The sequence below is a fragment of the Oryctolagus cuniculus genome, chromosome 11 (genome assembly GCF_964237555.1).
Source record: "Oryctolagus cuniculus chromosome 11, mOryCun1.1, whole genome shotgun sequence".
NCBI classification, from domain to species: Eukaryota; Metazoa; Chordata; class Mammalia; order Lagomorpha; family Leporidae; genus Oryctolagus; species Oryctolagus cuniculus.
Window position 1 is genome coordinate 110,483,839 of NC_091442.1, and position 22,998 is coordinate 110,506,836.

Genomic DNA, 22,998 nt, shown 5'->3' on the forward strand with positions numbered 1-22,998 from the left:
GACTCCGACGTGTCATCACCCCCCGCATGCCCACAGATGACCACGGGAGCCTCACGAGTGGTCACTCTGGGGGCCTAAGTACTTTGTGGCGAGCAGGTGCACTGCAAACACGGGGAACCGTGAGCAGCGGCTCACTGAGTGTGCTGCACTCGGAAGGACGTCCACCGTGTGAAAGGCTGAACGATCGATCCCCTCCCAGGGCCCATGTTCCTCAAGAAAAGTGTAGAGTGAGCGAGTCATCTAAAGGGCGTGGTGGGGTAGGAGGGCAGGACACAAGCAGGGAGGGGGGCTGTGAGTGCCTGCAGGTCTCTCCTCTCCTCCCTCCTTCACAGTGTGGCAGGGCCTGTGGCCTCTCTTCCCCCTGAGCTCTGCAGGCTGGGGCCTCTGCCCGTTCTCCCTGAGAAGCAGAACCAGTGACTCTGACTCGGCTCCTGCGGCCTCCCAGCTGTAGGGAGCCTTTCGATTTCTTAACTGCTCCCCTGGGCTGCAGCCCTCCCCTGGCTCATTTTCCATGCTCCCTCTCCAGCTCTGTGTTCTGGGGCCGCCTCCTCCCACTTGCAACTCAAGGACGGTGCCGAGAAAGCCGGCGAAGTGAGTCAGCCTCCGAGGAAGGCCCCCAGTCCACGTCGCTAGGAGCCCGTGACAGCCGTAAACCTGGCCAGGCTGGGGTGCATGAGTCACCTGGGCCACTGCGCACGTCTTGTCTCGAGATGCCTCAGTCCCAGCATGCACCACTCCAGCCTCCTCCGATAAGGACAACTGGACCCAGTGCCAGCAAGGGGCAGGGCTGGGACACCTGGATCTGGGCTTATTAACCTGGGACCAGGTCAGTGCCCTCACGCCTCTGAGCTCAGGTGCTGCAGCCAGACAGCCTGGGCTTGTAGCTCAGGGCCATCATTTAACAGTACCTGCCTCCTAGGAGGATCGTGCTAAATGAGTATACATGTTAGAAAACCGCTCTGTAGAGCAGTGCCTTTTATTATGATTATTGTGAGTCGTTTTATTACTGTAAGAATGGAATGGGGCCGAGTGGATCTAGATCTAGCCGGCTCTCAGGGTAGAGTCAGCTCATTTATCTCCGTTATCTCGGCCTCTCCTGGGGATGCTGGAAGCCACTGTCTTGAAAAAATTTACCCCAAATTTAATTCAATCCCCACTCTCCTTTTTGTCCGCTAGGCCCAACCGCTTATCTCATCTTAGCTGAGATAAGCGGTTAAGTAACCAGAATAGCAGGGTATATTTGTAATGGGTTTCATTGAATGTTTATCTGTTACCTTCCCGAGCCTGGACCGGGAGGGAGATGATTGTCCCCAAGTTAGAGATGAGGAAACTGAGGCACAGAGAAATTGAGCAGCTTGTCCGAGAACACAGGACCAGTCAACGGCCGTCTACATTCGAACCAGAAACCCTGAATTCAAATTCTACATGCTTCATCCCCACTGATACAGGCAGTTGACCTTGAACTTGACTTCCAGTCCCATGATGGTAACATGACATCACGCCACTCCTTTCCGTGGACTGCTCCTATTATTATTAAAGCCACAGACTCTTGTCACTGGAAGATAATACAGGGGTCGCCTCCAGGGCGTCTTCATTTGGGAGAGTCATGGGCTCCCATGAGAGACTGGAAGGAGCTGTGGTCCCCTTTCCCTGCAAAATGTTCCTGTCACATCCACACACGAACACACGTGCAGACTTCTCTGAGTTTCAGGGGCCTTCAAAGATTTCAGGCTAAGAGTCTCGCATTGCTTCATCTCTCTCCAGTGAAGGGGAATTCTTACTCCAGCTGTCTCAGATAGGGGGAACCTCCCAGCCGCAGGGCCGGTCCGTCCTGTTCATGTTCACCCTTGATCGTTAGAACTGACTGGTCCCGACTCTGGTCCCAGTCCCACCAGGCCTGTTCAGAATCAGTCCCGTCTACCCTCCCATTATATCCCCCACGTTTTGGAGACGCTGGTCATCCTGCCCCCCCCCCCCCCCCCCCCCGGCTTATCCAGGCCAGGTGTGCCTTCCCTTAGCTGGCTGGTTCATCCTCTGACACACCTCCCGGTCACGTCCCTCTGAAACTCCCAGAATTGGTGCCCATCCGGAGCTCCATCCAATCTGCTGACTGTGGACTGGGCACCAGCTCACTATGGGGCTCTCGTTCATGTTCATGTTGTTCGGGATAGCTTCCCTCTACCAGTAGATTATCCTAAGAGTGGCTCAAGTTTTTAAAGTCTTAGCTTAGTGTGTGTATTTAGATTGGATATAGCCAAGAGAACTCCTGTGTAACTTCAGCTTAGGCTATAATATCAAGCTATAATCCAAAGTAGTTGTACCAGTTTATACTTTCAGTAGATGTGTGTGTGTGTGTTGTGTTGGCTGTGTGCTTGTTTTGTTTCAGTTGTTCTACGTTCTCACCAACACTTAATATTATTAATCTCTTAACTTTGGCTGTTCTGATTATGTAGTACCATCTCATTGTAGTTTTAATTTTCATCTCCTTGATGACTAATAAAGTTGAGGCCAGGTTTGTAGATTTACTTGGCATTTTTAAAATTATTTTTTATTTATTTGAAAGGCAGAGGGAAAAAGAGGGGGGAGAGAGAGAAAGAGAGAGAGAGAGAGAGAGAGGTCTTCCATCCACTGCTTCAGTCCCCAGAGGGCTGCGATGGCCAGTGCTGACGCCAGGAGCATAGCTCTCCATCTGGATCTCCCGCACTGGGGCAGGGACCAGAGCCCGTGGGCCATCTTCTTCTACTGCTTTCCCAGGTGCATCAGCTGGGAGCTGTATGAGAAGCAGAGCAGCGGGGACTCCAACCAGCGCTGCTATGGGATGCCAGCATCCCAAGTGGCGGCTAGACCTGCTGCACCACAATGCTGGCCCCTGTGTGGCATTTTTTGATTACAGCTGTTGGCAACCCAATACTCATCTGACTCCTGCTGAATGCATAGCTAAGAGAAATAAAATCTCCGACACAGGATGCCTTATGGTCATCTCTCCTCCATTCACGTCGGGGTTTGGAGTCCCCGGAGCAGATCTGACCCTCCCTGATTACAGCGACAGTTAACACCCATTGAGCGCTGGTTTGTTTCAGGCAGAGCTATGTGCCCGGCATGCACAATGTCTCTGAATCCTCACAGTCAGCGTCTGGGGCTGCTGGTACCATTATCTGCATTTTACGTCAGAGGTAGCTCAGGCAGGGGAGGCTGGGTAACTTCTCTGAGCTCTCACAACTAAGAACTGTGTCACCTGGATTCCGATCACCATCCTTAGCTGTTCTACTATCTCCCAGGGTGGAAACAGCAAAAATACTTTAAGATGATTAAAAGCTGAATAATAAAAATCAATGTGAAATGGTCAGAGGAGGAAAAATAGCTGCAAAGTATTACGGAGGATTAATTTTCTTAATATGTGAAGAGTTTTTACAAATTAATAAAAACACAACCATCTCAACAACAAAAAATGCTCCAATGTTTTTGGGGCCAGGTAACTTTGGGAACGTCTGCCTACTGTTCCATGTCTTTGTCCCCCTAAATGTATCTGAACAGGTTTGTGACTCTGAAATTCTGGACCCAAAATTGACTTCAACACAGTTTTCCAAATCTATATGGCTAAAGTAGACTTTAGCACCCTAAATAGCAATTGATTGGAACGTTCTTTGAAATGTGCTGCATTCCATAATCACTAATGCTGTCTCTGATTTCTGGTCTGTAAAACCTTCAATAAAGGAAAAGAAATCAGTTTTGCCTAGAAGTTTTCACCTGATGCCACCAGCATTTTCAGCTGCACAATTCTTTTGCATTTTAGGGTGTTTTACACATCTTTGGCCTCTATCTGACAACTCAAGACAGTGACCAGACAGGAGCAAAGGGAGAACCCCCGACCACTGGTCTAACCCATCTGGCTTCTTCCCTTGAGGGTGTCTCACCTGCCCAAGCCCTCCCCACACTGCATAGCAGCCCATCGCATTTCAGCTTCTCCACCTCCTGACACCACCATTCTGTGTTCCAATGCGAGGGCTTCTGGCCTGTCTCCTGTCTCCCAGTATTTCCTGTTTGTTCAGATTCCTTCCGTCTCCAGGCACTCCCAGCACGTGCAGATGCCTGATGCCTCCACGCGAGTGTGCGTCTGCTCCTCTCCCTGGCATGCCTGTCTTCACCACAGCCACTGATGGAATCCACTTTGTCTTTCCCAACCAAACCTCAGCCCCTCCAAGGGGCCTGATCCATCTTTCCATCCCATAAACAGGATTTCCAGCTCTTGCCTTTGAGCCTCTCTCCCCTCCCCCCGCCCCACTACACAGCCTTCTGGTCGACCCCAACCACACACCATACTTATTTAGGCACATAACTGTCTCCCCAGAGGTCCTATTGCTCCTCTGACTCTCGGCATAGAGAAGGCACCAATTGGTGCATGGGACTAAAGGAGCCGAGTGTAACTGAGGTCGGGTCAGCAGCTGCACCCGCAGGGCCCGGTTGGGTCCAGAACAGCACTGGGCTCCCTGGCTACTGGAGTGCCCTTTGCTGTCTCCAGGCAGACAATGCCTTTCTTGAGAGAAGGCACTCATTTTGCTTTCCTCCCTCTCAGCGTTGAACATGACATCATTTGCTCAATATGTCCAGGCCGTTTCTGCATGTTTTTTCATTCCCAACATAAGGAGAAAGTCCTTTTCCCTCAAGCTCAGCATTTTTGCAAACCTCAGTTTGTGTCTTTTTTTTTTTTTTTTTTTTTTTTAATCCTTGGAGAGGTTCCCTCCTTTCCACATTCTGGGAGTCCCTTTTGGCCCCACCCTGGGGCATCGCATCAGTATCGCCAAGAATTTCCTGCTTTTCAGTTCCTGTTCAGGATTATTTTAAGCTGCAGAGACAAAATTTAACTCTTGGGAATCTTCTAATTTTATGAACGTCCAACCAAGATGGTGGCAGTGGGTGGAGAGACAGGGGCTTGTTAGAGAAACAGTAGCAAGGGGTAGTTGACTGGACAAGGGGATCTTTTGGACATGGAGGATGGGTGATGGCTCCCAGGTTGCTGTTTTGAGGCAACACAGGGATGGGTGGTTCTGGCCCCACAGATGGAAGGACAGGAGGAGGAGGCAGATGAAGAGGAGGAGGGAGACCAGCTGTCTGGGAAAGTACTGGGCAAACCTGGGACATTCGGAGTCTGAAGCTTCGCTAGGAAACAAGGCGGGGAAGGAAGTAGAGGAGGCAGCTGGGCCTAGGAGCTGGGTGCCCCATGGCGGGAACAAAAGCCTGGGCAGGGGGCGGCTGGCTGTGGACAGCGGCTGAGTCAGGGAGAGCACTCAGACAGCACACGCTCATGGAACAGCCGGGGGCTGGGGGCAGCAGCCGAAAGACAGGAGGAAGCCAGGGGTGAGCTTGCATGGAGGCCACTGCAGGAAGAGTTTGGGGACAGATGGGATAGCTTTAGGTGACGCAGAGAGGTCAATCCAGGCAAGGCAGAAAAGGGCCTGCTGAATTAGTGACACAGGATCACTGGGGCTTGGGCTAGGGCAGCATCGGTGGAGCAGCAGGGGCTGGAGGAGGGAGCTGGGGAGAGAGGATGGGGCAGCCGCAGGGTGGTGACTGAGAGGGACTCAGCCGTCAACCCGAGAGGCTGTGGTGCAGCAGGTGCCCTGCTGGGTCCTGGAAGACAGTGATGGGCAGCAGGTGGCAACCCCTGCCCTCATGGCATGCACTTTGAGGCAGATGGCATGCATGGGGAGGTTGCACTTTAACTTCTGTTATGAGACCAACCAGCCATTCGACAGAGGAGGAAGTCGAGAGTAACTGGCCCACGTTCTCACAAATGCCAGAGCAGTGAGACATGCCTAATCCTTTCCTTTCCACGCTGCCTGGAGGCAATGGACTTGAGGTGGGAAGAGGCGGTGCAGGTGTAACAGGCAGAGAACAGGTGGAGAGGCCGGGCGCGACTATTCAAAGCAAGGCGTCTGCTGGGTCCCATGGGGTTCCAGCACGCACAGTGTTGGCCCTCATGTTGGGCTGAGGTTCCTGCAATGGAACACATGCTCCCGTGTGGTTCTGTGTGAGCCAGAGTCTAGATGGGTGGACTGGAGAGGCCACCTCCTGCCCCCCGCCCTGCTCTCCATCTCCAGGACCGGGATCTTTCTCTCCCATAGAACTATGCTGCCCATGATTTGTTGACGCTGAGCCATACCCACATCCCTTGTTGGGGTGGACCTATCCCACAGCCCAAGGCTCCACAAGGCTGTTCAGAGAGACCCTGGGAAGGAGGAAGGTCTGTATTCTTTGGGGACAGTCAGCCTAGGGATAAGAGTGGGCTGCCCACAGTGGTTTTGACTATGTGAAGAAAATGCCAAAATTCATAGAGAGATCGATCCAGCTCCGACTGGATCAGTTGAGCTCCTGGACCCAACTCTGCCCGAATCTGTCGAGGACTCCCTCGGATGTCCTGACCACACACACCAGGATTACCTTTTTCTCACTAATTTGAGAAATTTCTCACTTGCAACTGGAAGGGTTTGACCAATACAGACGGTCAGGCTGTTCGCAGCTGTGTAGAATGTATTCTCTACCTGAGCAGAAGCTGACAGACTCCTGGGGCTTTGCGCATGCAGTCAGGTGTATCTGCCACTTCCCTGGCTCTGCAGGTGACAGAGAATCGCTACGACGTGAGCTTACGGTGCAGCTGCGGAGGCGTCGACAGCACCCCCTCACACAAGAATCTGAGGCTACGAAATGCTTCCCATCTGTTCCTCTTAAGCCACAAACACGGAGCTGTGGAGCCAGCAATTCCAGGTCAGGGTTGGCAGGTGGGCTGAGCTGGAGAACTTTCCAGACAACAGGAGCCCAGCGCAAGGTGCACTTGGGGAGGGGAGGACTCCCCACGTCCTGGGGACTCTGTGTAACCCTGCGACCCGGGTGGGTGCCTGTGCTAAGGGAGGGAGGAGGAGCGGGAACGGGCAGTCTGGGTGAGCCGTGGGTGTGGCCACTGCCAGCCTCGGATCTGTCCCTCTTACCTTTCCCATCCCGGCGTGGGCGTGTCCCAGCTTGACCACCACGGGGAAGTGTGGGGCGGTGAGCTGCAAGAGACAAGAAGAGATCATCGTTAGAGCTACAAGAGACAAGAAGAGATCATCGTCAGCACCTCCGAGCGCTTCCCCCACAGGCTGTGGGCGCGCTGTGTTCCGTAGGAAGTGCACTCACTCCTCTGGGGTCGCCAGGGATCCCCACAAGGATGCCGCAGCAGGTGGTCATCCTGCCACATGCACTCCATGCCAGCATGCAGGCTGCCCAAGGAATCTCTGTGTTCTCAACACCTGTCTGCAGACAGCACAGGGGGACGAGCCAACTGGCTTCAAGCCCTGGCTTTCCCACTATGCAGCTGTGGACGAGACGTGACACCGATCCACGCCTCGCCTTCCTCATCTGTACAATGGGGTGATAATCATGGTGCCCGCTCCGCAGGGTTGCTGTGAGGACGATGTGTTTTTGCACGTGCCAGCACTCAGGGAATGGCGGCTTCCTCATTCCTGGCACAGTGCTACCTCGTGTCCTCCCTACCCATGATGCTTCAAACATCTGAAGATGCTCACAACCTCCTCCGGACGCTGCTCAGGCCACATGGGCACAGGCGTCCACTGGCTGCAGCCCGAGGCCCACAAGTGGGATGGCCTCCTGCTTTACGGCATCAGACATTGTGCCGGCAGCACTGTCCACCCTCCCACGCCACGGGCGCCTTGTGGTGCCCAGCTCTTCCGCCTGGGGGTGGAGCCAGACTGTCAGGTGCACTTGCTGCTGATTGCAAAGTCACTGGAGAGAAGGCATTGTGGTCACCACTGTGCTGTTATGAAAATGGAGACTCAAGTGCTGGGGAGGGGTGGGCCAGAGGACTTGAACTTGGGTCTGTCCAACTCCAAGTTCATATGAAGAGTTTCCTTTAAGGTTTAGTATGGAAGTGTCTGCAGTAGACGCCAAATAAATTATTTTCCTGATTTGAGGCTAAAATTTGCCCTACCCTGGTCTTTAAGCTGAACAAATGCATTTAAAAATAAGTAACAGTGGATTTTGATTCTAAAACCAATGTGTACCCACTACAAAAATTTGGAAAACATAATAAAGTGTTAACTATAAACAAGACCATAGACTCATCCTCAGACTTGCAACAGTTTTGGTGTCTTAGCTGCTGGTCTTTTTATTTTAATCTTTTGCTTTTGCTGTTCTTACAAACTTGGTGGTAGAGTCATATTCAACTTTGCTTCCTGCTCTTTCCATCTAATATTATGTGATGCAAACATTATGGTGTTTCTTGGTTTAATAGTTATTACAAAATGCCTCACACGAGACAAAAGCCTTAAAGAGCAGTATTCAGGATTGTGAACGCGGACTTCCTCCAGGAGGGAGAACTTGCCGGAACAGTCGAAACCCCGGATGTACCTCGTTCTGCTCGGGCTCCCTGCCCTCTCCCCTCCCAGGTGACTTAGGACTTCCGTGCTTAGCCTCCTCTTGCATTTCCTCACCGTCTTGCTTCTACATATAATTCCCAAGCAACAGGCCACCCGCGTCTAAGCTTCCCACACATTTTTTTTTCATATATTGTGTTTGTGAGACTCACGCTGGACGCTGTGTCTGCTTGTGATTCGTTTTTCCTGCTGTGTAGTGTTCTGTTCCAGGAGCACGCGGCCCTGCGCCGGAGGCCCTGCCACTTGCCCGCTGTTTCATCTTGGGCTGGTTCTTGAACTGCTCTGAGCCTCTGTTTTCTAACCTGCACAATGGAGATGATAATGCCTAACTCGCAGGATTGTTGGAGGAAGAAGAAATAGGGGAAGTACAACGGCATCCAAGTGGTGCTAAGGCCCAGAGCGTGATGTGCGATGAGCGGGGGGAGGAGCTGACTCTGGCTCTGGGTGGGGTGGGGGGGGAGGTGAGGAGAGGCACCAAGCGGGGTGGGGTGGTTGAAGAAGGAGCATGGAGACCCAGGCGGGGCCTCGTCTGATGAGATGGGAAGGAATGTGATGAAGTCTGATGAGAGAAAACCAGGAGGCGACACCAGGGGGCATCATTGGAGGTGGTTACAGGTGAGCACTTTGCACCTGGAAGAACCTTATCAGCAACCTTACCCAACCCCACATTCTGGTGTTGGGGCAGTGGGATTTCTAAGAATGGTCCCCCTAAGACCTCGTGCCACAAGTTCTGGAGACTGTGACCATGCTGACGGTGGCCCACAGGGCTGCTGTGTGTCCCTCGCCACGGGGGATCTTAGCACAGAGGGGTTGTCTGTCCGATCACCGAGCCCTGAAAGCCAAAGAGCTTTCCTACGCTGGAGGCAGGAGGGGAGGTCGGCGAGATTCAAGGCATGAGACAGCCGGCGCTTGGCCCCTTGTTGCTGCTTTGAGGGGGCCGTGTGTGAAGGGATGGGGCAGCCCCCAGGAGCTGAAGGTGACCCCTGCTGCACAGGGAACAGGGGCCTCGCACCCACAGTCCCAAAGAGCTGAACTCCGGCAGTGGTAAAGGCCGAGCTGGCAGGTGGATTTTGACCTCCGGAAGGGATTGCTTTCGTGGTACACAATAGGGAACCTGAAGTCAAGCTCTCTTGTTTAGCTCTCAAATAAATACCCTCAGCCGGCGCCGCGGCTCACTAGGCTAATCCTCCGCCTTGCGGAGCTGGCACACCAGGTTCTAGTCCCGGTCGGGGCGCCGGGTTCTGTCCTGGTTGCCCTTCTTCCAGGCCAGCTCTCTGCTGTGGCCCGGGAGTGCAGTGGAGGATGGCCCAAGTGCTTGGGCCCTGCACCCCATGGGAGACCAGGAGAAGTACCTGGCTTCTGCCATCGGATCAGCACGGTGCGCCGGCCGCAGCACGCCGGCCGGGGCGGCCATTGGAGGGTGAACCAACGGCAAAGGAAAACCTTTCTCTCTGTCTCTCTCACTGTCCACTCTGCCTGTCAAAAAAAAAAAAAATAAAATAAAAAAAAACAAATAAGTACCCTCTCCACCAAGGCACACATGCCCGGGAATCCCATGCGTAGCTGGCGGTAGGCGTGGTTCACAGGTACATTTGATACTATCAAATCAACCCAGTGGGCACGAGTCGCATGACAGCTACATAGCTGGCTACATGTGACATGCACAGAAGATGGCTATAGGGGGTCTGGCCTCCAGGGGCTGACCATCTGGTTGGAGAGATGGGCTGTATGTGGAAAGAGCAGAGTGAGATAATAGGGGCGGCAAGTGTGGGGTAGGTCGGCATCATGGTCAAGTTCTCAAAGGACACCGAGCCCCGACAAGCACTTGAGTGTGAGGGAAGCGAGTGGTGCAGAGTACGGTGGCCTCCCACGGTGCGTGCATGAGCCCTAACCAACAGACCTGGAGGAAGGATTCATCCCACGGCCCCTCACACGATGGTGCCTGCAACGAAGCTGTTTGGACACGATCGCTCAACAGAACTCCAGAGTTGAAAGGAGTGCCCGTCAACAGCCTTCTTCAATAAGGTTAGAGGACGGGATTAACTGTCAGAAGTAGCAGGAGCCCAGGCCGCCTCCGGAGTTAGAGGACTCAGAAGGTCATTTGTAAACTATCTGGGCCTTTTTAAGGATAATATTTCAAAGAAAACACTTTGAAAACTATTTTAAAGCAATGGATTTTCCTGATCCAAGGGAAAACTAATTTTTTTGGTGCCATTTTCGACTTTGAGTTGGTAGAGTTAGCACGGCTCTTGGAAGCGTGAGGAGGCCAGCAAGAGGTCGGGCTGGTGTCGGGGAGAAGGAAGGGGCAATCCAGGGCTGTATCCCTGGGGACCCTGAGAGTCGAGAGGAGGAGGAGGGTATTTGGAGGGACCTCGGGGAGGCAGGATGGGTCTGAACGGGGACTGTTACAATGGTCTGGGGGCGTACACGCAGCCTGGTGGTTAAGGCACTCAGTAAAGTGCCTGCTTCCCACGTTGGAGTTTGGAGTTCGAGTCTCGGCTCTGGCTTCTGACTCCAGCTTCCTGCTAATGGAGAGCCTCAGAGGCAGGGGTGATTGCTCAAGCAGTTAGGCTCTGAGCCCCCCCCCCCCTCCCAGCCTGGCTCTAGGTTTCAGCTGTGGCTCAGCCCGATCCAACCCCAGCTGGCGTGAGCCAGCAAAGCGCAGCCTCCTCTCTCTCTTTCTCCCGGCCTCTCAAAGAACTGTTAAACATTTCATTCTAAAAATCCCAGGGCATTCTACGGTAACGTTAGAGAGAGAATGTCACATCTGTCGTCTCACTTAACATTATACAAGGATACTTCAAAAAGCTTGTGGAAAAGCAGACGTAAAAGATGAGTATGGCACACAGATTTTTGGAATTCATGCGTAGCTTTTCCCTAATCTGCATTTCCATAAATGTTTTCCTATTCTTGCTGTAGACGCTTCTCCTATATTATTCCCCTGCTCCCCTTCCCCAGCCCGGGCCACCAGCCTCACAGCCTGCTGCGTGTGCACCCATCGCTCTCCACGCTCGGTCTTTGCAAACAGACGGTTGAAGTTGGTGCTTGCTCTTTCAAACTCGGCTCTTACCACTCACCACCACAGCACACAGCCCCAGCTCTCAGGTCAATGCGGCCACACGATTCTCCCTGCCCACATGGGCTCCGAGTCTTTAGCCACTATCCTGTTGATGGACATTTGTGTATTCTCTCTCTCCTCTCCCCCACCCCGCTCCACTACTCTAAGCAAGACTTCATTCCACATCTGTCCACACAGGTCTTTATCAATTTGACTCCTAGTTCCTAGAGCCCAGCCCCGAACTTCTCCATTGGGTGAACTCATAGAATCTGGAGTCATTCTGATGGGTTTTGTGTGTGTGTATATATATATATATATTTACATTTTTATTTATTTTCAAGGCACAGACAGAGCGACAGGGAGTTACAGAGACAGATCTTCCACGTGCTGGTTGGCTCCCCACATGCCCCCAACAGCTGGGGCTATGCTAGGCCAAAGCCAGGAACTCTGTCCCAGGTCTCCCACATGGGTGGCAGGAATGCAAGTGTTATAACCATCGGCTGCTGCATTCCTAGGAAGCTGGGACGGGAAGTGGAGCCGGGGCTCGAGCGCAGGTGTTCTGCTACAGGACATGGGCTTCCCAGGTGGGGCCTTTCACCTGCTGCACCGAACATCCGCCGTCTGATGGTTTCTAAAGCCGATCGTCAGATCCAAGGTCAGACAGTGGGTGCCATAGCAGAGCACGCTGCGTGGGGCCGTCCGCTTACCCAGGCCAATAACGACTGCATCTATACCGGGTGTCCCGTCAGCACTAGGAGAGGGGCCAGGTGCCTTACAACCATTAGCATTCCTTCCTCCCCTCCACATTCCAGAGAAGAAAACGAATGAGCCGTTTGCCCAGGGACGGACAGCAGAGGACGGTGGAGCTGCTGCCTGGACGCCTGTGCCTCTCCCCTGTGCCCCTCCCCTCCCCACGCTGTCCCAACGGCTTTCAAAGGCCACGGCCATTTCCCCCCCTGCAGCATGCCAGGCCCTCCCCAAACACAGACAGGTCACGGAGGACAAAAAACATCTTGTCGGCTATTTTCTCTCTTCCTTCCCCAACAATAGCTTTATTTAGCAACTCTGGGGATGGGGAGGCCCGCACCAGGCTGTCGCAGGCCCCCCTGGCCCTGCTCACATGCCCCCGGGCGCTCGGAGTTCAGCCCTGCCCCATGGCGTCAGAGGCCCGACATCCTGTTAGAAGCAGCAGATCAATTTTTGAAAACAGATCTCCACCCTGATAAGGGCCTTATTCAAAAGTAGCCAAAGAAACCGCAGTAAGTGGGGGCAGTCAGAGCTCACGTGGTGGCGCTGGTGGTGGGGCTCCCTTGGGAGCGTCGGAGTCTGAGCAGCATGGGCCCAGATGCGCATCCAAGCAGCCCCGTCCTCTGCCGTGGACTTGGAGAATCAGGGGGCTGTGGGGTGGTCTGGGGCAGCCTCCTGCCGAAGGAGGCGATTGCTGCCACGTTCTGGGCTCTGGCTAAGGGGGAGAAGAACCAAGGCCGAGAAGAATCTGTAGGAGGAAAATGAGAACTGATGATGTCTGGGGGAGACTTCGAGGAGCTGGGCCTCTGCCCCCTGCCTTGGAGATGCAGCCGCATCTGGTTCTTGCCCATCTCATCCTGTGTTTCTCCATCCCCTCCTCCCCTGCTCAGCCTTTGCCTACCAATTGCACTCTAACCCACCAGCCCGTCACTTCTTTATGGACTGGACCAGCCACAGGGCCTTTGCACATGCTCTCCTTTCCTCCAAGCCATCTCTCCTAACACTTTTCTAGCCCAATCTCTGCCCATTCTTCACATCTCAGTGGACGTGCTCTGTTCCTGGACAGCCCTCCATGGCCTCTGCTCTAAGGCAGAGGCTTCCTGCTAACCTCTCTGTCTCCCTGTGAACTTTCCCTTCTTGGTTAACCACCATTTGTGATTATCTAATGATTTCTTTACTGTCCCTTTCTCCACTCCCTGTAGGTTCCCTGAGGGCAGGAATCCATGCTTGGTTTGCTAACTGGGCTCCACACAGCACACGCTCAGTGTGTGCTGTTTGATGAATGGGGTTAGACAGAGCCATCAGGACGGGTGGGAGAGACGTGCGGACGCCAGAGCCGCGAGGGATGCAGAAGACAAGGAGCTGATGAGGCTCACTGAGCAGCAGGCTTGCTGGGGAAGCAGGGGGGATCAGGGTGGACATAGAGGGAATGAGCAGTCCAGGGGGGCCCTGGCATGGAGGAACGGGGTTGGGCTGTGTCCAGGCGACATCGGGCGGCCATGGAGGCTTTGGAAGCAGTGGGGTACATGTGTACAGAACGGGACGTAGGGAGACTCTTCCGACAAAGCCCCAGTCACTGGGTGCTCCCTGTGCACCAGGCATGGGTCTGTGCACCTTGCATGGGCCTCTCGATACCAGGAGGTGGCTCCTATGTTTGTTTCTGTTCTCTATAAGGGAGAGGAAGGCCAAGAGAGGAGCTGGGCGTCAGCCCCAGCCCACCGCCCTTGCTACATGGGGAGTGGCTGCTAGAGAATCAGGCTATCTCCATCAGCAAGGACCCAGAACTCCGTCCACCCAGCTGACTTCACTGGGCCAGGTGGGGGACGGCCAGCAGACCTGCTAGAGCAGCACCGGCTCCTCTACTAACGGAACAAGCGCAAGGCAGCAGCAGCACGAACTTGGAGCTGGCGGGACCCAAGCTCACCTCTAGCTTGCGCACTTACAACCGTGAGGCCTTGGCTGAGTCGTTGCCCACCCTGTGACTCGACTGCCTCAACTCCTAACTAGGAAGAGCACAGCAGTGGCCCCAGTTGGGCAGCAGGAGTGGATGTTGTCACAGATGTAGGCCACCAAGTGATCGTGGCTCGTGGAGTTAGGGGAGGCGTGGGCGGCCGTGCCTGCTTACTCCCCTACCCCCCCCCCCCAAATCTGTGATGCCAGGGACTTGGTGGCAAGGGCCGGTAGGTGACAAGGGGCTTGGTGCAAGGGCCAAGGCTGACGTGCAAAGCCTCCTCAGGCCTGAGGAACAGGAAGGATAGAGGAGAGGAGAGGAAACCCAGGCCTCACTGGGGAGCAGGTGGCATGACGGAGCCTTTGGCAGAAAAGGGGGCTGCCCGGAAGTGGGGTTTGTTGCAGGTGTTTAAGAAAGATTCATTCCAAGGCGGGCAGGTGCATCTCCACAGCGGCTTCGCTCGCCTTGCCATCGGCAGTGGACCAGCTCTCTGGAATTTTAAGCACGGCACACACGGATGCTCCCGTCCGGAGGGGCAGAATGGACAATGCAACCTTTGAAATTCCTTTCCGATGCTCAAGCTATGCAGATCTGCAAGGCACCTGGACGAGTGAAACACGGGCACACAGATCCCTGTGTCTCAGCTTCTGCCTTCTCCCCTGCCCGTGTCGCACCCGTGAGCCCCCTCCAATTCTCGCTCCTGGTCTCACTGGCTTTCTTTGCAACCCTGATCCCACCTCTACTTGCTCAGCCACAGGGCCTTGGCGCGTGCTGCCACTGTGGTCCAGAATGCAGTCTCTGCTCCTTGCTCTTCACGCACGTGGCTCTCATTCATGCTTCAGGCTGTGCGATGCCAGTGCTCCCAAGGAGCTGGCTCTCATCTCCCGCTGAGGCCCTGGCTGGCCCCCCTCCTCCTTTCTAGCCCTTCTGCCATTTTTGGTTGATCTGTGTCTTGCTCCATGAACGGCTTACTCCCTCATGACACTCGAGGCTGCATGAGAAACTACGGGTCCATGTGTCTGCTGTTGCTCATGGCTGAACCCCCAGGCTTCTCCTAAATTAGAGACCTACCCCCCCTCCCCCATCCCTGAACCCACCCCCGGGGACCAGCAGGCCCCTCCACCTCAACAGTTCCAAGCAAGTTCCTGAACCTCCCACCAGAAACGGCTTCTCTTCTCCCTGTCGCTCCACCACCTTCCACGGTCCCACCGCCTGCCCTCCCAGGGTCCCTTCTGACACCTGCGCATCGCGCCAGGCCCGGCTCACAGGACGGCCCTGGAAATGTTTGCTCTGCGGTCTGCTCGCCCAGCGGAAAGCCCTCTGCCCTCCCCGTGCCACCTCCGAGCCCTCGGCCTCACCTCTTGCTACTTTTAGCGTGTCTTGGAAAAATACCGGTAGCGTATTTAGAATAATTAAACGAAACCTGCCCTGGCAAGAAGCAAACATTCCTTTCTCTTACATTTCCTGTTTCCCTGAGAAACGGAATAGTCAAAAATAAACAGGCCGAGAGGACGGCAGTGTTTGTCTGCGCAGGCTTTTCTTGGTCTTGCTTGTGTGATGTTTATGGCACGGAACAGGCTCCGGCTGCCAGCTCCTCTCCCACGGGACCCTCCTCTGGGTGACGCTCCCGGTGCAAACCGCATGCCCAGAGACACCCGGGACTCCAGGCAGTCCGCACAACCCCACCTGAGCCCGCCTGGAGTTTCCCACAGAAACCCACTTTCCCCGGGGGCAGCCTTGTTCCAGCTCCTTCTCTGGGTGGGGACAAGTCCTCTCCCTAAGTCAGATGATTATGAACACGGGACATTGCCATCCGTTTTCTTAGTTACTTCAGAAAGTAGCCAAAGGAAAACCACGCTGCTCCGGTCTCCACATTTCTCTGCTCCAGTTTCTGGCCACATCTAGAAGATGAAAGCTACAGACGCGGTGTCTCGTTTCTCGGCGCTCTGGCTGGCACTGCGTCCAACACACCCGGTCTGCTCGGGGGGGACACGCAGGTGGTGGCGTCATTTCCCTCGATGGCTCAGCTCGGGGAAGCTCTATTTCTGGTACGCCGTGGAATGAGGTGGAAGAGTGAATGCCGGCTTGGACGCCACACAGACCCGAGTTCAAATACTGTCAGTGTCACTTCCTACCCAATGCCGCTGGGCAAGCTCCTTGGCCTGGGGTCTTGTTTGCTTTATCGGGATGTGGTGATATGCACACTGGCCATTCAGGCTCAAGTTTGCATGCACAGGACCTGTGACACCCGTCTCCTCCTAGCTGGAGATTCTTTGGGGGTCATTTAAATTGACACTCACTTTGAATCAATCTCCCTCTCCCAATTATCACCTGAAACAGCTATGGACATTTTATAAAAGTCTTTCCTTTTGTACTATTTATTGCAAAAATCTGCTTGGAGATGATTTAAAAGTTAACCTTTGATTGATAGGATGGGGTTATTGGATATTCCTTATATACAGACTGATTCCATGGATCTAATTTCTTTCTTTCTTTCTTTCTTTCTTTCTTTCTTTCTTTCTTTCTTTCTTTCTCTCTCTCTCTCTCTCTCTCTCTCTCTCTCTCTCTCTCTCTCTTTCTTTCTTTCTTTCTTTCTTTCTCTTTTTTTTTTTTTGACAGGCAGAGTGAACAGTGAGAGAGAGACAGAGAGAAAGGTCTTCCTTTACCGTTGATTCACCCTCCAATGGCCGCTGTGGCCAGTGTGCTGCGGACAGCCCACTGCGCTGATCTGAAGCCGGGAGCCAAGTGCTTCTCCTGGTCTCCTATGGGGTGCAGGGCCCAAGCACTTGGGCCATCCTCCACTGCACTCCTGGGCCATAGCAGAGAGCTGGCCTGGAAGAGGGGCAACCAGGACAGAATCCAGTGCCCTGACTGGGACTAGAACCCGGTGTGCTGGCGCCACAGGTGGAGGATTAGCCTAGTGAGCCGTGGCGCTGGCCCCATGGATCTGTTTTCCTGTGTAGAAATATAATCAAACTCTGATTTTTTAAAAAAGATTTATTTATTTATTTGAAAGACAGAGAGGGAGAGGGAGAGGGAGAGAGAGAGAGAAAAGAGAGAAATAGAGATCTCTTCCATCTGCCATCTCCTGGAGTTCAAGGCAGATGCCCACAATGGCCAGGGCTGTGCTAGACTGAAGCCAGGAGTCAGGAGCCTTATCCAGGTCTCCCTTGTGGGTGGCAGGAGCCAAAACACTTGGCCCATCTCCCACTGCTTTTTCCAGGCACGTTAGTGGGGAGCTGGATCAAAAGTGAGGCAGGGCTGGTGTCGTGGCATAGTGGGCTAAGCCTCTGCCTGCCTGCAGCATTGGCATCCCATATAGGCACTGGTTTAAGACCTGGCTGTTCCACTTCCGATCCAGCTCTCTGCTATGGCCTGGGAAAGCAACAGAAGATGGCCCAACTCCTTGGGCCCCTGCACCCACAGGGGAGACCCAGAAGAAGCTCCTGGCTTCGGATTGGTTCAGTTCTGGCTGTTGCGGCCATCTGGGGAGTGAACCAGTAGATGGACGACCTTTCTTTCTACCTCTCTCTCTGTCTGTAACTCTCTATTTCAAGTAAATAATAAAATAAAATCTTTAAAAAAAAGAAATAGAGCAGCCTGACGTGAACCGATGCTCATATGGGATGTTGGCGCCGCAGGTGGCGACTTTACCCACCATGCCACAATGCCTGCCTTGGATGATGGTATTGCTTATTTTTTATCTTGCAAATGTTGTGTAACCTTTCATTTAACACTGTAAAATCTAATCATAGCTGCAGTGATAGCTACTACATTTAAAAAAATTGAGGGAGACACAATTCACACACACAAAATTGACTTTCTTAAAAGTACACGATTCAGTCTTTGTGGTATAGTCATAGTTTGCAAATATATCACCACTGTCTGATCTGAGAATGTTTTCCTTACTCAAAATGCAACCCTGTATCCTTTGCCAGTCACTCCTCTTTCCTCCACCCAGCTCCCCACAAGCACGAATCTCTCCTCTCTCTTGCCTACCTGGGACACCTCCCATCGATGCAATCATGCAATATGGGGCCTTTTGCAACTGGCGTCTCTCACTGGGCACGATTCCAGGGTTCATGCACTCTGTAGCATATGTTAGGACTTCTTTCCTTTTTACTGCCACATGGAATTCTGTTGTACGGGTGGTGTCTGACTTCAGGCTGGTTGGAATACCTGGATGTCTCTCCAGCGACTGCAGACCATGAAGGCAAATAAATGCCCTAGCGAGTTTCAAGGACTGGGCTGATATTTTGGCAATGTCCCAGATCAGCAATCATTGTAATATCTACCTGGGCATCTCTTGAATTCATGACCCTTGGGAGGGAGGACAATTCTTCCTGGCAAACACCAGGGGGCAGGTCCTTGCATCCGGTGTGTGTCAAACTTCGTGTGCCTCATGTCCTGCTGTTTCTTTAGCCCTTTGCAGGCAGATGGTTTGAGCCAGATCTCTAGTGCAGCTATCGGAGCCAGCAAGCTCTGTTTCCAGCCCCTTCATGCAGACTTTGTCGTCCCATGAACAAGGGCCAAGAGGGAAGAATGATTTGGGACCTGTGACATAACAAGAAATGTGTTGGTTCTCTGCCCCCCACTTCCGATACAGAGTTCCCAAAACCTTACAAATACCGAGAGACAGGGATGCGGGGAGTGTCTGTTGTTGCGTTCTAATGAAGTGATTCTCTCTGGGTAGCTTAGGAGGGAGTCTGGTCACCAGGTGGACTATGCAACGATCAGAAGTGTGCAGGGTTTAGGTCCATCTTCCATCCTCTGGGAAGGGGAGAGGGGTTGCAGACTGAGTTAAGCACTGGTCATGCCTAAGCGATGAAGCCGCCGAAGAAATCCCTGCACTACGGGACTGCAGAATAAAAGGAGCATCCAGGATGACGAGGGGTGGGGAGCGTGGAAGACCCGGCTCCATGAAGACGCAGCTCCTGGCGCGGACCCATCTGGACCTTGCCCTGCGAGCTTCGTCATCGAACTGTTGTTTACACGGTTTCTAAGATCCCTTATAGCCGAGGTTAGTGTTTGGTACAGCAGTTATGACAACACGTGGGATGCCCGCATCTCACACTGGATGGAGTGCCGGGGTTTGAGTCTTGGCTTTGCTTCCAATTCCAGCTTCCTGCTAAGGAGAGCCCACCCTAGGAGGCAGCAGGAGATTATTCAACTACTGGGTCTCTGCCACCTCTGTGGGAGACCCAGATTGAGTTTAGGGCTCCTGGCTTTGGCCTGACTCACTCCTGGCTGTGGTGGTACCAGAACCAGTGGATGGAAGACCTCTCTGTGTTTCTCTCCCTTTCAAATAAACGAAAATAAAAAACTATAGCATCCCTTATAATCAATCAGCAAAAGTAAGTAAAGTGTCTCCATGAATCACATGAGTCATTATAGTAAATTATCATGCATGACAAAGGCATGTGGGAACCCACAAACTGTAGCCAAGTCAGCCAGAGCTGTGGGTGCCTTGGGAACTCAATGCCGCCAACTGGCATCTGAAGTGGGGACAGTCTTGGGGGGCTGAGCCCTCAACCCGTTAGTGTCAGAATTGCATTAAGCTATAGGACACCTAGCTGGGATCCACAGAGAACTGGAGCATTGGTTGGCGTGAGCATTGCAAGTGCCGGGGGTATAGAAGCAGTTTTCCTCCAGGGGACCCAAAAGGAAGAAGGGTGGTGGACACTCATGAGCAGGATGAGAGAGACAGAGAAAATTATGTCTGGTCCCCCACCCCTCTCTTACAAGGCCATTGCCCTTCCTGTTTGAAAATGACCTTAATTTTCCAAATGCTTTTAGGGTCTGGCTAACTTTGAAGCTGTTCAGAGGGGGAGCTTTGAGGCATGCACTCAGTCTCACCAACAAAGCCCACTCGTGTTTGCCCTTTCCTGTTTATCCCCACGTGCATTTGCCTGAGCTCCCTGGGGGAAGCACAGAGCTCCTGCTGCTTATTGCTTTCCCAGCACATAGTAGGTGCTCAGTAAGTGTTTCTTTTTTACTGACTTAAACTTTATTTTTTATTTGATAAGCAAAGATACAGACACAGAGAGACAGAGGTCTTCCATCTGCTGGCTCACCCCTCACATGCCTGCGATAGCTGGGGCCAGGCCAGGCTAAAGCCAGGATCCTTTGGATTCTTTAATGCTCCCTGCAAATGAGGGTAGACACAAAGACATTGTCCTGTGTGTGTGAAAGTGTTGTGTATGCATGGGTATGTGTATGGGTTTGTGTTTATGGGTGTGTGTAACTGTATGTGTGTGTGGGGGTGTGTGTGAAAAAACATTGGTGATTAAATGCACACATTAAAACCATGGCACAGGGGGCCGGTGCTGTGGCATAGCAAGTAAAGCCACCACCTGCAGTGCCGGCATGCTATAGGGAGGCTGGCTTGAGTCTTGGCTGCTCCACTTCCAGTCCAGCTCTCTGCTATGGCCTGGGAAAGCAGTAGAAGATGGCCCAAGTCCTTGGGCACCTGCACCTGCATGGGAGACCTGGATGAAGCTCCTGGCTCCTGGCTTCAGATTGGCGCAGCCTGGCTGTTGTGGCCATCTGGGGAGTGAACCAGCGGATAGAAGACTCTCTCTGCCTCTGCCTCTTGGTAACTCTGCCTTTCAAATAAATAAATAAATCTTTAAAAAAATCAAGAAAAATTATGGCACAGACTTAATTGCCCTGTTTTAGCATTTTCCCCCCAAAAATTCTGGAGTTTGCAAAAAGGGAAGTCTCTCATCACCTTTCAGAAATGTATATGGAACACTGTCCAATGCAAAGACACGGCAGGTTTATGATACCACAGCATGGGTGGGACTGGGCGTGAGGCCAGCATGGGCTGTGTGGCTAATAGATCAGGACTGTGGGCACCTGGAGGCCACTCTTGCTGTTCTCCGCTTGCGCGCAGACCTGGGCACTGCCCTAAGAAGCCTTTTTGTTTAATTAAGAGAGGGACCCCTCGGTCTGAGCACTCCTGGGAGCCTCGGGCTGTTCCCCACGGTGAGAGAGAAGGGATGGATGATGGGGGGGAGGCGTGCAGCGTTGAACAGGAGATAGGAGCTGCCCTGTGACCAGCCTTGCATACGGTTCTGAGAGGCTGGACTTCATCCTGCCTGTGGGAGGCAGCCTGGGAAGCGTTTTCACTTAGGGAATGGCACCGCTCACTTCTTCGGAAGCACTTTTGGCAGGTGCCTGGGATTGGAAGGGATTGGAGAGGTTTGGGGTGGGGGGCAGGTAGAGCCCCCAGCCCAAGGCCTGCAGAGAGCAGATCTGTTGTGGACGCGAGTGGGCTGCCTGCCTCCTGCTCTTGTGGCATGGGGAGGACCCCAGGCAAGGCAGTGAGCGTGGACCCGAGCATCAGATCTCTCTAGCGTCACACTTGACTGTGGTACTTAGCACGGGAAGCAATGACTTCCTGGCTGTGGCTGTGAGCAGACAAGGTGTAGCCAGCCCATTCCTCTCTCCACCCCCTCCCAGCCTCAGAGCCGGGCTCGGAGCCTGGTGGTGGCCACCTCTTGAACGAATGGATGAACGTATGGCACGGGACTTGCCCTAATCCCAGAATCTCTGGTGATCGAATGAATACATCCACCACAGAGCGTCATTCTGAGTAACAGAGTGGCCCCTTGGTAAACGTCTGTGGGCTGAACCGAGCCGCTGCGAAACTAGCCGAGCTTGGGTCTCCCTTTAGGAAAAAGCAATTTCCTCCCAGCCCACGCGCTTCCAAAAAGCCCTTGGTTTCCAGGCTGAAAGGGGCTGGGAGAAACAACCCAGGCACAAGGTTTGTCCATTAACATGTCAGCACTCGAAACTTACGTCTCCATTTTTCTCTTGGCTCCTGGACGAGGTGCTTCCTCCGTCTCAGATGGATGGGGTGTTTCTCCCTCCTTCTAAAAAAAGCCCCTAGATGCTTTTCAATTAGGCAAATGAGTGAGGGCAGCGTTCGCTTTTTCCGCCTTTCATTCTGAAGATGCGTGTCGTGCCAAGAGGCCTTCGGACGGAATGTTCAGGGGCCGCATAATAGAACGAGAGAGGCTGCCAAGCTCTTAAATCTCCCAGCAGACAGGACAGTCTCAGCCTCTGGGATGCAGGGACCCCTGTGCCAGCGGCAGCAGCTCAGTCCCCAGCAAGCGAAAAGGAGACCCACAGCCCGAGGTCCCAGCAGGAAAGGAAGCCCTGCCTGAAGGTGCTGTAGGCTCAGGTTCAGGGCCACGATGCCCTGAGCTCACCTCTGCAGAAAGTGCCTAGTGACGGAGAACGTTGGGTCCCCCACTCTGTGCAACCTCAAGGACTGGGTCCAATTTGGCTACTCTCTCTCTCTCTGAGCCTCAGTTTACCTATCTGAAAAATGGGTGCAAGGTAAAGGACTACACAAGAAGAGAAGGGCTCAAATGCAGTTTTGTGCACCTACGACCTCCTCCCTCCTGGTCCTCTCTGTAGAATCCCTGAGGTCCAAAGTCTTGGTGTTCAAAGTTTGGTTGCAGGACCACCAGCAGCAGCATCACTGGGCCCTGGCTAGAAATGCAAAATCTTGGGACCTAATGGGTTAAGCTACTGCCTGCAATGCCAGCATCTCGTACGGGTTCTGGTTAGGGTTCTGGCTGCTCCACTTCCGATCCAGCTCCCTGCTAGTGTGCCTGGGAAAAGCAGTGGGAAATGGCCCGGGTTCCTGGCTTCAGTCTGGTACAGCCTTGGCTGTTGCCACCATTTGGGGAGTGAACCAGCGGATGGAAGCGCGCTCGCTCGCTCTCTCTCTCTCTCTCCCCCCCAACTCTCTCTGTATCTCTCTCTCTCTCTAACTCTGACTTCCAAATAAATAAATCTTAAAA

General features: G+C 53.3%; 1 protein-coding gene across 4 annotated transcripts in view; it reads right to left on the minus strand.

The window, feature by feature from the left end:
- The window catches only part of SYN3 (synapsin III), a 455,954-nt gene that overhangs the window by 68,653 nt on the left and 364,303 nt on the right, over positions 1-22,998 (minus strand). For all 4 annotated transcript variants that reach the window (XM_070051328.1, XM_008257067.3, XM_017341626.3 and 1 more), the window contains 1 exon segment: positions 6,984-7,046. In XM_070051328.1, coding sequence (XP_069907429.1) covers positions 6,984-7,046 — 63 coding nt within the window.